The sequence below is a fragment of the Astyanax mexicanus genome, chromosome 14, assembly GCF_023375975.1.
Source record: "Astyanax mexicanus isolate ESR-SI-001 chromosome 14, AstMex3_surface, whole genome shotgun sequence".
Taxonomy (NCBI): domain Eukaryota; kingdom Metazoa; phylum Chordata; class Actinopteri; order Characiformes; family Acestrorhamphidae; genus Astyanax; species Astyanax mexicanus.
In genome coordinates, this window is record NC_064421.1 from 12,210,585 (window position 1) to 12,224,634 (window position 14,050).

Here is a 14,050-nt window from a genome sequence, read left to right on the forward strand (position 1 = left end):
CCTGTTTTTCTGTGCTAGAAATGCGCACTCTCTCCGCTTTTAGACATTTTGGCCCGTTTTTCTGCGCTAGAAATGCACACTCTCTCCGCTTTTAGACTCTGCCCCGTTTTTCTGAGCTAGAAATACGCACTCTCTCCACTTTTAGACTCTTTGGCCCGTTTTTCTGCGCTAGAAATGGGCACCCTCTCCGCTTTTAGACTCTTTGGCCCGTTTCTGACACCTGACACCACAGGCCGTAGTTTGGATACCCCTGGTGTGGGTGTTTCACTTTGCCACAGAGGTGACATCACAAGTGAATCACGAGTGAAGACAGATGCTTACTTTGAATCAGACTCAAGATGATCATCGCCATCCTCACATTTGCTGCATCACTGATCTGCTTTACTGGTATTTTTAGAATAGAATTATTTAACATTTTACTTCTGTAATGTGCATTTACTTTTTTCAGGTTGGAAATAGTTATTATTTTACTTTATACTCGACTTTTGCATGATTTGTATCATTTTAACGCAGGATGTTCTCCAGATAATAAAAATGTTCATCAGTCTCCTCCTCACCTGATCAAGAATCCACAGGAATCAGCCAAACTTCAATGTTCTCACGCCATAACGAACCATGATGTTATGCTCTGGTATAAACAGACTCAAGACAACCAGCTCCATCTTTTAGGATATCTCAATATGAATTTTGTATATCCTGAAGAAGCCCTGAAGAACAAGACAGAACTAGGTGGTGATGGACGTAATAATGGCACAATTACCATCAAGAACCTCCAGCTGAATGACAGTGCAGTGTATTTCTGTGCTGTGAGATATACACAGTGCTGCAGAACGCTGAGCTCTTCTACAAAAACCTCCTCTTCCTCCTTTTTCTTCACAGCTGCAGTAATCATACATCTTCACTCTTAACAATAAAGGGAATACAAATGGTTCTTTGAGTTATGAATTAAAATAACCACTTTTGGTTTCAAAAGAACTGATTTTTAAAGATATATATGTAAAAAAAAACATTTTATCAGCTTAAAGGTTATTAAACCACTCATATACCTTTAAAAAAAAACATTTCTATGCCTTTTAGGTTCAATAGTGTATTAAAGAAACTTTTACTAAATGTTCGGTAACCACCTAAGAAAATGAAAACCCATTTTCAAAAGGTCATGCCTAATACAAAACCCACACATTTCTCACTCAGCCAACAAACTTCTTACTGTTTTTACATGTAGCTTATTATCTATGTATGGAAAGCCATGTCTGTTTGTATCTTAAAATGAGAAACAGCTGTAATAACAAAAAAAAAATAATGCAGAGCTTTCAGACTTCAAATAATGCAAAGAAAACAAGTTCATATTCATAAAGTTTTATGAGTTCAGAAATCAATATTTGGTGGAATAACCCTGATTTTTAATCACAGTTTTCATGCATCTTGGCTTGTTCTCCTCCACCAGTTTTACACACTGCTTTTGAATGACTTAATGCCACTCCTAGTGTAGAAATTCGAACAGTTCAGCTTGATGGTTTGATGGCTTGTGATCATCCATTTTTTCCAGAGCTGTAAATAAGTCCACTGGCTGCATTACTAGTGTTTATAGTTAATTAAACTTATAGCAATACTATAGTGCTATTTAAAGCCATGTCTGTTTGTATCTCACTTTGCAAAGTATTGCCTACTATTAATCCAGCGACAAAACAAGCCCTGATCATCTGGCTGTGTTTCTCTATATAATCCTTTTTTCCTCTTTTTCTTGACTCGTCTGTATTTGGCTTGTTCTTTTGCTCTGTAAATATTGTTTTACTTTTGGATTTTTTTTTTTTACTTTTATTTTTATAGTTTACTCTCTCTTCGGTTTCACTTTTTTTTTTGCTCTTTACATTAAACACTTTGTTCGCTTTTTACTGTGAGCATCTGACTCCAGTCTGTAACATTACACAAAGCAAAAAGCAACATACTGGTCTTCCCAAAAAATTCTATAGTACTTTCCTTGTAACTTTGAAAAAATAATGCACTGTTTATAGAAGGGTATCATGTGATTTTACCAACAGAATTTGGCATAAATGGAATAAATCATAATGTATGTATTTTTTAAAAAACATCCTTTAGATGTCAATGTGAACAAAAGCGACTATAAAATTAGTATAATAAGTATTCATTGAGAACGAATTAGCAAGATTTTCTGTAACTTTGCACAAAATTAGTTTTATTATGCTGATGTTTTAGTGTCAAGTATGGTTTATGTCTGCAATAAAATATGTGAATAAATAATAAGTCTAAAATACATGTATAAAACTTAATTTTCAGGCTCTTATACTGTTTGAAATGTTTTAACAGTAAATATTAATATTATACTGTATATTCAATGCTACCAACAATATATATAAACTCAAAAGGTAAGGTTACCAGCATCAGTGCACTTCTGACTTTCATCATTGGAGGGCGCCATGACCCAAGTTTAAAAGAGAAAACTGTACTATAGAAAGTCCATATAGGTACATTTGAGTATCACTTGAGTCTGAAGCTGAAACACATCCAAACACTGAGGAGCAACATGATCAGATTTGGCACGGTCATCTCTGTCCTCTATTCAACATGTCTATTTGGTAAAAAAAAAATATATATAAAAACTTTAAATCATATTTATTCATGTTGTGTTTTTATAATCTTTATATCTGTATATTTTTCTCTAATTTCAGGATTTTCTCACAGTAATCGTGTCACCCAGACTCCTCTTCACCTGATCAGAAACCCTGCTGAATCTGCTGTTATTGAGTGTTCACACACTGTATCAGGTTATGATCGGGTCGGCTGGTACAAACAAACCACGGACTCTCAAAGCTTTACTTTAATTGGGTATGTTTATGCAAAGGCCACACCTAATAAAGAAGCTGAATTCCAGGATAAAGTGGACATCAGTGGAGATGGAAACAATGATGTTACTCTATCCATCAAAGATCTCTCAGCCTCAGACAGTGCAGTGTATTTCTGCGCTGCGTATTACACAGTGCTGCAGAGCTGCTCTACTGCAGTACAAAAACACAGACCTCGCTGATAAAGTGTCAGTACAGAGGTGAATAACATCTGCTTCTGTGGTCTGCTGTTGATTCTCTGCCAGCTTTCATGAATGAGAAGTGCTTGTACAGAATAACAGACCTGGAGCCTTGGTGGGGTGCTGTGGGGTGCATTTTCAAATGAATACAGGTGTTTTAACAGCTCAAATATTACATTAAATGAGGTCCTGCAACCAGTGACCCTATCTTTTCTGTTTGAACACTCCACTGCGCTATTCCAACAGGGCAATGTTCATCCACATACTGCTGCCATCTCAAGAGCTTGCCTTGAAGAAACAGATATGATGCCATGGCCAGCCACATCACCAGACCTATTGCTGATTGAAAATATGTGTACTGTAGGACTATGAAAACCCTCCACCCCATATCGCAACTTCTGCAGGAACTGTGTTAATATTGATTAATATTGATAATAAGTTGTGCTGCATTGGATGGATTATTGCGGGGCACCATTAGGAACCTCTACCACTTCATGTTGAGATGTCAGGCATATGCATTGCACATGTGTTACTGAGGTGTGCCATATCATATCATACACATTAATATCGCCAACATTTTAAAATATATCGTGAAAGATATACCCCGAAATATTGTGCCATTTCACCCACCCCTAATTATCACATCAGGGTACTACTTTTTTGCTGTTTTAGCCAAAGAAAACACACTGTTCTCATTTCCTATTATAAATCTACTAGAGACAGATTATATCTGTCCAGTATCTTTTATTTGACTTTAATCCTGGATATATGGAGATATATGACGTGTATTATTAGTATCATGACATTGTGGATCATTGATTCAGTTATAAATCTGATAAAATTCTTGTATTTTTTTATATCTCAGTTAGGGTGGTTCCATATCAAATCGTATGCAATGATAACATTTAATGTTCATTTTGTTGCATTAGTGTATTCTTGAAATATATATTTTTTTAATTCAGTGTTTTGTCCAAGGTAAAATGACCAAGGTATTTTTTTTTGACACTTTCTTATTGGGGCAACTATTACTGCTACTATTTCTTTGATAAGTGCTATTTTATAGCAAGATTTTTTTTGTATAGTTTTTTTTTTTATTGTATAGTGGTTTTGGCATCTTATATAAAGTATTTTATTTATTTATAAGTGATCCATGCCATGAATGCCATCCATCTGGTCTGTAGGTGGCACTGTGGGTTCACTCTTAAATGAGAGAAGGTTTTGATCTAACACTTGGTTTGAAATCTTATACATCTCATGTGTCTCCCAGATTGTTGGGTTTAAAATGCTTTTCTATTACTCATTTTGTGAAAGTCAGATTGTAAGTGTATTAAAGCAAGTCAGTGTTTCAATAGTTTTATGTTGCAGTATTGTCTTGTAGAATAAACAGGTGAACACAGCATCAGAAACAGGGTGAGCAAACCATAATCCTTTTTAAATGCGGTCTGATAGTCAGAATATTGAAGGCTTCTGCTTTTCTAACCTATAAGCCACAGTTGCCCCTCTGCAGCCTTAAAAAATAATACATGCTTACATAGGCATGTCTAGTGTCCTTTAGGCATGTTTAGATCCCTAAATTGATTCTGACACCCGTTAAAAAGTTATTTTGAAGTAGACCGTTTTACAAATGGAATTTATGAAATTATATGCTTACAATAATTAAACACTGGCTCAGCATATTTAATGATCTGCTTCCATAATCACCCCTGTTTGCTCATTAGCTGTATACATCATTTTAATAACCCTGTCACACTGAGTCAGATTGTGAGGAGGAGCCATGTGGCTTTGAGGACTCACATGATCTTATATCCTGTATCTACAGCTAGTGTTTGAATTATGCCACACTTAAATTCATCTTTGACTTTAGCAGGAGTCAGCATGATCAGAACTATTACCATACTGGTGCTGTCTCTGGATTCATACTGAATTCAGGGTAACTAGCCATTTTGACAACAGCTGTTACAATACATGCTTATAATAAATCACAAAGAAGAACAATAACACGTTAATTACTGTTTATTCTCAGGTTTTGCAAGAGCAGACGATGTTAATCAACCCCAAATAATTTGGGGTGAAAAGAGTCGATCGGCCACGATTGAGTGCGACCACACAAAGACGAAAGACTACACTCAGATGTACTGGTACCGTCAGCGCGGAGGAGAGTCTATGAAGCTTGTCATCTTCACAGCCAGCTATATGCCAAAGCACGAATTTGGAGACGGGTTTGATGAGGAGAAATATTCAGCAACTAAAACAACTGTTGAGGAGGGATCATTAACAGTGAAAGATCTGAACTCTGCCGACAGTGCTGTGTATTTCTGTGCTGTAAGCAAACACTGTGTTACAACCACAGGGAGAGGCTGTACAAAAACTGTGCGAGAGAGAGAGAGAGAGAGAGAGAGAGAGAGAGAAAGAACTGATGCAATATATATCAGTGTTCACCACCAAACATAAAGTCTCTTGCTAAATAAAATATTTATATATTTAATATTTGTGCATATTTTTCTAACAAATCATGTTAAAGCTGATAGACTCATTGTGTGTTCTTCCTGGTGAAAGATCTTAGAATTCAGAGCCCCCTATGATGCTGCTCAGTCATTTATTGTGCAAGACTAAAATAAAATAGAGAGAATGGTGCATTGATCGTACAACTCTGAAACTCAAGTAGAACCTGGCATAACCCTAAAATTTAGGGTCTTATGGGGTGGTGCAACTGTCTAAGTGTTTGGCTTATTTAGATATTAATGAGGCAATCCCATCTATAAGGCTGGGAGTCCCAAACCACATAGTAGTTCTTGGTCTCTCTGGGGTGGGTTGGAAGGTCCTTTCACTAATCACTTCATCACTTAGCTTAATAATAGCTACCACAGACAAGCTGTTAGCTTGACTCAACTACTAAAAGTTTTGGTCTTGATTTGTGCACAATTACGAATTGTTTTGATCCTACTACTAAAAGCTTTGACTCAAACTCAACTACCAAAATATGGTATTGAGTGACTCAACTACTAAAAGTTTTGATCTTGACTTGGACCATATAGTTGTAGCATTGGCTCTCAATTATTACATTTTTTAGTCTTGTCTCAGACTAAACTAAAATGTATGCCATTGACTGACAACTACTAAAAGTTATGGTCTTAACACAATTACTAAATGTTTTGGTCTTACTACCAAAATTGTGTTTTTGGCTCGGGCTAAATTACAAGTTAAGGTATTGACTGACTCAACTACTAAAAGTTTTGGTCTTACTACTAAAAGTGTTAATCTTGACTCTGACTCAATTACTAAATAAGTTATAGATTTACTACTAAAATATTTGTCCTTTACTCAGACTGAAGTACAAATTATGGTCCTGACACAGACTTAACTACCAAAAGTCTTGACTCATACTCAATTATGAATGGTTTTGGTCCTACTTCTAAAAGCTTTGATCTTGACTCAGACTAAACTACAAGTTATGGTATTGCCTGACAACTACTAAAAGTTTTGTTCTTGACTTGGACTCATCTACTAAATAAGTTGCAGTATTGACTCTCAGTTACTAAAGGTTTTGGTCTTACTACTAAAAGTTTTAGTCTCTTCTCAGACTAAACTAAAGTTACTACTAAAACTACAAGTTACTACTAAAAGATTTTGACTTGAGTTAAACTACAAGTTAAGGTATTGACTCACTCAACTACTAAAAGTTTTGGTCTTACTACTAAAAGTGTTGATCTTGACTGAGACTCAACTACTAAAAGTTTTGGTCTTGACTCAGACTCAAATACTAAATAAGTTATGGACTTTCTAATAAAATATTAGCGATTCACTCAGACTAAAGTAAGTTATGGTCTTGACTCAACTATTAAATATGTAATGGCCTTGATTTGGACTCAGTTACTAGAAATGTTGGTCTTGAATTTTCATGTGTCATGTTCTTAGTCTTAACTTGGAATCAGCTTTTGCAGTCTTGATTACGAGAGCACAGTGCTCAAGGGGCCCTCCCCTCTTCCCCTCCAGCACTGCAGAAAAAAAGGTAAGTACCAGTTGATCATACAGTGTGTGACCTCAGAAACAATAGCTGCATCTCAATAACTATAACTAACAGCTTAATATATATCATCTTTTAGTTGCCAGGATGATTATCATTTTCATCGCCTTTATTGCGTCACTCATCTGCCCTAATGGTAAATGTATACTGGACATTTTTTAGACTATAAGAGTTTGGATTATTTGTATTTAAATGCTGCTATCAAGCTTTAATGTCTAGTTTTACTATTTAGTTTTAATTTAAAATTTTTATTTAAACTTAAAAATCACAGCTTAGCACAGTTATATATATATATATGGTGCATGCTGAATTAACCAATTGTAATTATTTTAATACAGAATGTGCTCCAAGTAATAAAGATGTTCACCAGACTCCTCCTCACCTGGTGAAGAATAAGGATGAATCTGCAGAACTTCAGTGTTCTCACGCCATACAGAACCACCAGGTTATGCTCTGGTATAAACAGACCGAGGACAAACAGCTCCATCTCCTAGGATATCTAAACACAAATTTTCTTTATCCTGAAGAAGCCCTGAAGAACAAAATTGTATTAGGTGGTGATGGAAGTAACGATGGCACACTTAGCATCAAGAGCCTTCAGCTGAATGACAGTGCAGTTTATTTCTGTGCTGTGAGATACACAGTGCTGCAGAACGCTCAGCGCTTCTACAAAAACCTCCTTCATCTTCACAGCTGCTTTACTTACCCCCCTACAGGGGATGTAGGTAAGTAACATGTAGTCAGTGTATGACCACTGTTGAGTAATATTGCTTTGGTACAGTCAAGATGAGGGTGCTAATAAATCAGATTATGTTTCACAATATATTTAGCATTTAGCATCCAAACCACAGCTTTGGAAAACAGAACAAATGAAGACAAAGAGCAGAAATTTGGGAAATGGGGAACTCACTTTTATTACACCCTTAAATTGCACTGTCAACACAGAATATTCCTACATTCTCATATTTTCTGAAGTAGAATATATTATTAAAAGTCTTAGAATGGTTAATAACCATTGATAAACCATCAATAAAAATGCATTTAATATTTTCCAAAAAGGTCTATATAAAATGGAAGACTTTTATTTTATTTATTTTATTTAGTTCATCTCCTTGTGATATATATTCTACGGTCATGTTGTTACACCTAACACAGACTGTGTAGTCCAAAACCCGGACTCCTCAGTTTCTGTCAATGGAGAATCTTTGCCTCAGGACTCCAACCCCCAGCATTCATCTGTCTCCATCACATGTCCGGACTCAACCAATCAGCTCACTTTCTCTCTCTTGTCATCGGCAAAATTCTGGGATCGTTTTCAGCTGTGTGTAATATATTTGTGTATATAAGTCTGTCTATTTTGTATGTTTTCTGCAAAGTGTTGCCACTGTTATCCAGCAACATACCGAGCATTCTATTCCTGGTTGTATCTCTGTTTATGACCAGTTTTAGATTACTTTTTTTTTCTTTTGTTCTATGCTCTTCCGTTTTTTTAGACTATTTCTGATTCAGGTTTATTTTTTTGGCTAGTGATTTGGCTTCAATGCTTAAGTTAACTGTCTCTCTGGTTCTGACCCTCGCCTGTTTAACGATTCCGCTCTCTGTTTTTGTCCCTTATATTAAAACCTCATCTCATTTTTACCATGTGTGTCTGATTCCAGTCTGTTATATTACACATGTAATGTTGGGATTTGGTACAGAGTCGTATTTCTATACAATTTCTATACAATATATTACACATACAAACAAGAATCAGGAGGAAAAAGCAGTAACTCAGGGTTTTTGGATGCAAACACAGACTTTAAACTTCCTAAGACATAGTAAGGAGCTTAAAGTGTGTCCTTGGATGAGCTGCAGCTGTGCCTCATTTATGGGCCTCAGGTGAAGAGCAGAGTCTAACCTGGGCACACAGGAGTGCATGGTATGTGCATGTGCAATCCCTACTGAGGCCAGCACAGAGACAGATGTTACAAAGTGCCTGTTTCTCTATTCTATATTCTCTATTAATTTAGATGGTATTATTATAGTGGGTATATTAGTGGTGGGGACACCTCAATCATTGAAAATACATGATGCCAGGAACTATAAGCTCTGCGCATGTTCTTGTGGGAAACTCGAAAGCACATTACTCTTGCCTCAGCCAATTACCAGCTTCCACCGGTCCCTAAAAGTCCTCCTTTATACGTGTTCTCCACTGCTTGGGGACGCTGACATATGTTTTTGCCCTCCTTCCTCCCCACCGTCTTCAGTTAGGTCCCGCTGGTTGCCCAGAGGATAGGCTCCGCCCCCGCCATATACAGCAGGCCTGAAAGGATCTAGATGATTGAATGTGGGCTTATGATGGAGCCTTTGCCAAAGACCTTTAGAGTCTATGGAGTCTTCGTGCTAGAATTAAAAGTTATATTAACATTACCATGCTATTTGAAGTAGACAGAGCTTGAAAATAACATTTATATTTATTTTACTTTTTTAGGACAATCAGTCTTCCAAATTCTCTCAAGTAAAATCAACTTTAAAATGTATTATTTCTCTTAACTGCAGTTTTTGGCACCTCCACTATATATCTAAATATTTATGCACATCCCTTCATTGCATGCAATGTTGCATTGAGTGATATTGTATCCCAGTACTTATGTCCATATAGTGCAGTTATTGATTTTTTGAAGGGCTTTTTTATTGGTCATCTTAGTTGTAAGTTGATGATTTCAGGTACATTATTTAAATTACATTATTTACATTATTTAAAAATAAAGTTAATTTTACTCGAACAGATGCCTACAAATAGTAAAACCAAAGAATTGCACAATGTGGGATGGGCTTTCAAATTTTACAGAGCTGTACAGATGCAGTAAATGATCAATGTTACCCAGTACTGCTGCATTTCTGCATTTCATCACAAGAGGGCAATATTATCTAAGTTTATGATGAAATACAGGTATATGTTAAACACACCAGATCTAAAAACCTCACAGTCTAAAGGAGGAATTCATCCATCACTGATCTTCAGTATGATCAGAGTGGGCAGCATCACTTTGTTATTCTGTCTGTTTGGTAAGTCTCAGGTTTAGATTAATCTCATATGTGATCTTTTTATGGTTTTATAACATTTATATCAATATTTCCTCTCATGTTTCAGGATTTTCTCACAGTAATAGTGTCACCCAGACTCCTCTTCGTCTGATCATCGATCGAGATGGACCTGCTACACTCGAGTGTTCACACAAAGAACAAAATTATGATCAAATCTACTGGTACAAACAGCAACCCCAGAGCCCAGATTTAATTTTTATTGGATATATTTATGGGACGTCAGCTCCTAAATATGAAGATGACTTCAAGGATAAAGTGGAGATGGTTGGAGATGGAAAAACAAGTCTCTCTTTGACCATTAAAGAGCTTAAAGCCTCAGACAGTGCAGTGTATTTCTGTGCTGCTTATTACACAGTGCTGCAGAGCTGCTGTACTGCAATACAAAAACATATTTGATAAATTGCCAATACTGAGACCTTCAGACGTTATTAACACCTGCTGCTGTGGCCTGCATTTGAGACGCTGCCAGTTTTTGCAAACCAGGAGCTTTTGTACAATTAGAAACTGGCATCAATGTCGAGGTCTGGGTTTTTAATCAAAAGACACTGCTTATGCATTAGTCACTCTCCATTTTTTGAGCTATTATTATGATTAAGTCTTTGTGATGTATCAAGAGCCACAGTATCCAGGGTAATGTCAGCATACCACCAAGAAGGACCAACCACATCCAACAGGATTAACTGTGGACGCAAGAGGAGGCTGTCTGAAAGGGATGTTTGGGTGCTAACCCGGATTGTATCCAAAAAACATAAAACCACGGCTGTTCAAATCATGGCAGAATTCAATGTGCACCTCAGCTCTCCTGTTTCCACCAGAACTGTCCATCGGGACAATAAATTATTGTGGTCTAAAACTAGGTGTTTCAGGTGTTCATTGTCCAACTCCGTACTTACTGTTAACAATGCAATCACTTATGCATGATGGCTGCATCATTGGATCAATCACAATGTAAAACAATACCCTGATGTCCAGACATTCAAATTCAATCTAATTGCTTTTATGAACAAAGAGGTGAACAGTTCTCAACTAATTCAATTTGGGAAACAAATCCAGTTTGCCTGCAGTCTGAACATAGTCTTTGGGCACATTAGGTTTTTAGGTCTCTAGTTTAGACTACTGTATTTTTTTAACTATAAGCTGCACTTTTTTGCTATTTTTTTTTTCTCCAAAAATTGTCAGTGCGCCTTATAATTCAGTGCAACTTGTGTATACATTCTATCAGTCAGGTTGTAAGGAGCACTCAGCTGAAGTACAGCTTTATAAATAAGAGTTTAAGTTTAGTTCTCCAGCTCTCCTATTAGCATTAGCCGCTAATATCGCTATGCGCTAGCTCTTTGTCCGTTCAGAGGTGAGTATTATTGGCCTGTAGCCTGCTGCTAACCTCTGCTAACACTGCTTGAGCATCATTAGCATCACTGCGAGTGCTTAGACGCTAATGCTAATGCTCCAGCTTTGGTGGAAATCTGGAAATCTAAGCTTACTCTAAGTAAACAGAAGTGTTTTACTCACCCAAATAAACAGTTTTCAGGAGAGAAATCTGTGTAGATTAACATCCAGCGCTCATTTTACTTGTCTGACTTGTCTGAAATGTTTTTTTTTTCTTTAGAATTACAGTTTTGTTTACTTAGCTTAGCTTTACAGGTCTCTCCACCCAGTGGCAAGACCTGCTGAATTTGAAGGAAAACTTTGCGACAACTCTGTGCCTTACTAGAGTCATATAAAATTCGTCTTATAATCCAGTGCGCTTTATACAGGTATAAAAATAGACCACAAAATAGACATTTATTGTCATTTATAATCCGGTGCGCTTTAAAGTGTGGAAAAATATGTTAGTAGTAAATGAGCAGCTACAGTGAAATTTTTTTCAATAAAAACAGTGCAATTTTATTGTTGCAAGCCTGCTTTATTTTTTTCTTTATTTTTTTTAAGTAGTGAAGAGAAGAGTGGACAACTTGCTGTTGAGTTTAAACATCCACTTTTAACTTGTCTTGAATGTGGAAATATTTGTTACAGACAGGGGGAGCTCTTACGTCTTAATGATATCATCAGTATTTTCTTTATTAAATCATAACCAGCTTTACTTTCTACTAAAGAAGATACTCTTCAGCATGCAGAGACAGATTCTCATCACTCTGACTGTTTTCCTTACAGTGTCAGGTAAACATTTACACAATATGACAGATTATTTTTATGATGTTCTATGTTGGATTAAATGCTAAAATCTTTCTTTTTTTTCTTTCTTTTTAATTTTCCAGGGCAAACATATGACATTCAGCAGAGTCCCTCTGACTTGCTGATCAATGCAGGAGAATATCAGGAGCTATACTGCAACCACAGTGTTTCATCCTTTAGAAATACATTGTGGTATCAACAATCTATTGGTGATACTTCCTTAAAGTTTATAGCAAATGTGTACTACACATCTGTACATGTTGACAGCTCTTTTGTGAATTGTTTTAACATATCTGGAGATGGAGCAAAACACTCTACTCTTCATCTAAACAAACTGAGAGCAGCTGAAGACAGTGCCGTGTACTACTGTGCAGCAAGTGAAGCACAGTGCTCTGAGAGCCGCTCCTGTACTACAAAAAGCCTCCACTTTCAACATTACTCAAGATTCATGCCTACTTCAAACATACCTACTTACTATGCTACTGTTTTTGTTACTTACTATGCTTACTATTTGGCTGAATGGGAGGCCTGGACTGTTACAGACTGAAATTGAATAGTCTCTACTGACAAATCCAGATTTTGTTATGGAACCAAAAATGGCTGGGGTTGAAAATGAAGGCCTAGTGGTAGTTGCTTCAATCCTGCATTTGAAAAGCCATTGTATTCCTAGTAGTCATACAAGAAGCACGGACAGCTCAGCAATATGTACAAGATATCATGTGGCCACAAGTGTAGAAACCAATGAGTGTGGATCTACAGACCCAGCTGCAATAGCTGTGAGGAAATGTCCTGTTCTGCTTCTAGACAGTTGTACAGTTTCCTACATTAAATGTATCATCCAACAACTCCTTCTTGCTGTGTTATTTTTAAGAATGAGTGTATAAAAACTCACTGATTAATCAGTATTGCTAGCTACAAATACAGTATACCGTATTTTTTGCACAATATAAGGCGCACCGGATTATGAGGCACACCGTCAATAAACGTCTATTTTCATACACTGAGTTAAGTAAACAAAAAAAACAAACAAAAGAAAAAATAAACATTATTTTAAAGTCAAATGAGCGCTGGATGTTAATCTACACAGATTTCTCTCCTGAAAACTGTTTATTTGGGTGAGTAAAGCGCTTACGCTTATTTACAGTAAGCCTATTTTTTTTTATTTGAACTAAGGCTGGGTAAATTAGCATTAGCAGCTAACTGCTAGGAACACTGATTATCTCTAAATGTTCCAGTAAACCAGGGTGATATTAGCTAGCGGTTCGTCCCACGTAGCTTGTTTTAACACGGTCACCATGCAGGCTACAGTCTGATATACTTCCTCTGAACAGCAAAAGAGCTACTAGCACTTACTGCGGTTAGCGGGTAATGCTAACACTACTCCAGCAGTGCTAGGCGGGGATAGCAGAAGGCTACAGGCTGATAATACTAACCTCTGAACAGCGAAGGAGCTAGTGCTTAGCGTGGTTAGCAGGTAATGCTAATTCTGCTCTTGTCTCGGTTCTGGAGAAACTTCTCTGAAACTTATTTTTTAACGCTTAACGTTTTAAATGTGCTTTATAGTGAGAAAAATACAGTACTATAAAAGACAAAAATACTCCACACAGCTCTGAGTAAGAGTTATTGAAGGATAATTCAGTAAAATAATTCAATAAAACATTTCTAAAGCACTGATCAGTCCCTGAAGTTCAGTTAAATCTACCAGAGATGAGAGAGAGAAAAAGACA

At 36.6% G+C, this 14,050-nt stretch overlaps 1 gene segment (V, D, J or C); it reads left to right on the plus strand.

The window, feature by feature from the left end:
- Window positions 1–2,518: 2,518 nt before the first annotated feature.
- On the plus strand, window positions 2,519–3,043 carry LOC125781138 (Ig kappa chain V region GOM-like). The segment is given in 2 exon segments: window positions 2,519–2,594; window positions 2,688–3,043. Coding segments are annotated over 2 exon segments (408 nt in total).
- The last annotated feature ends 11,007 nt before the right edge of the window (window positions 3,044–14,050 follow it).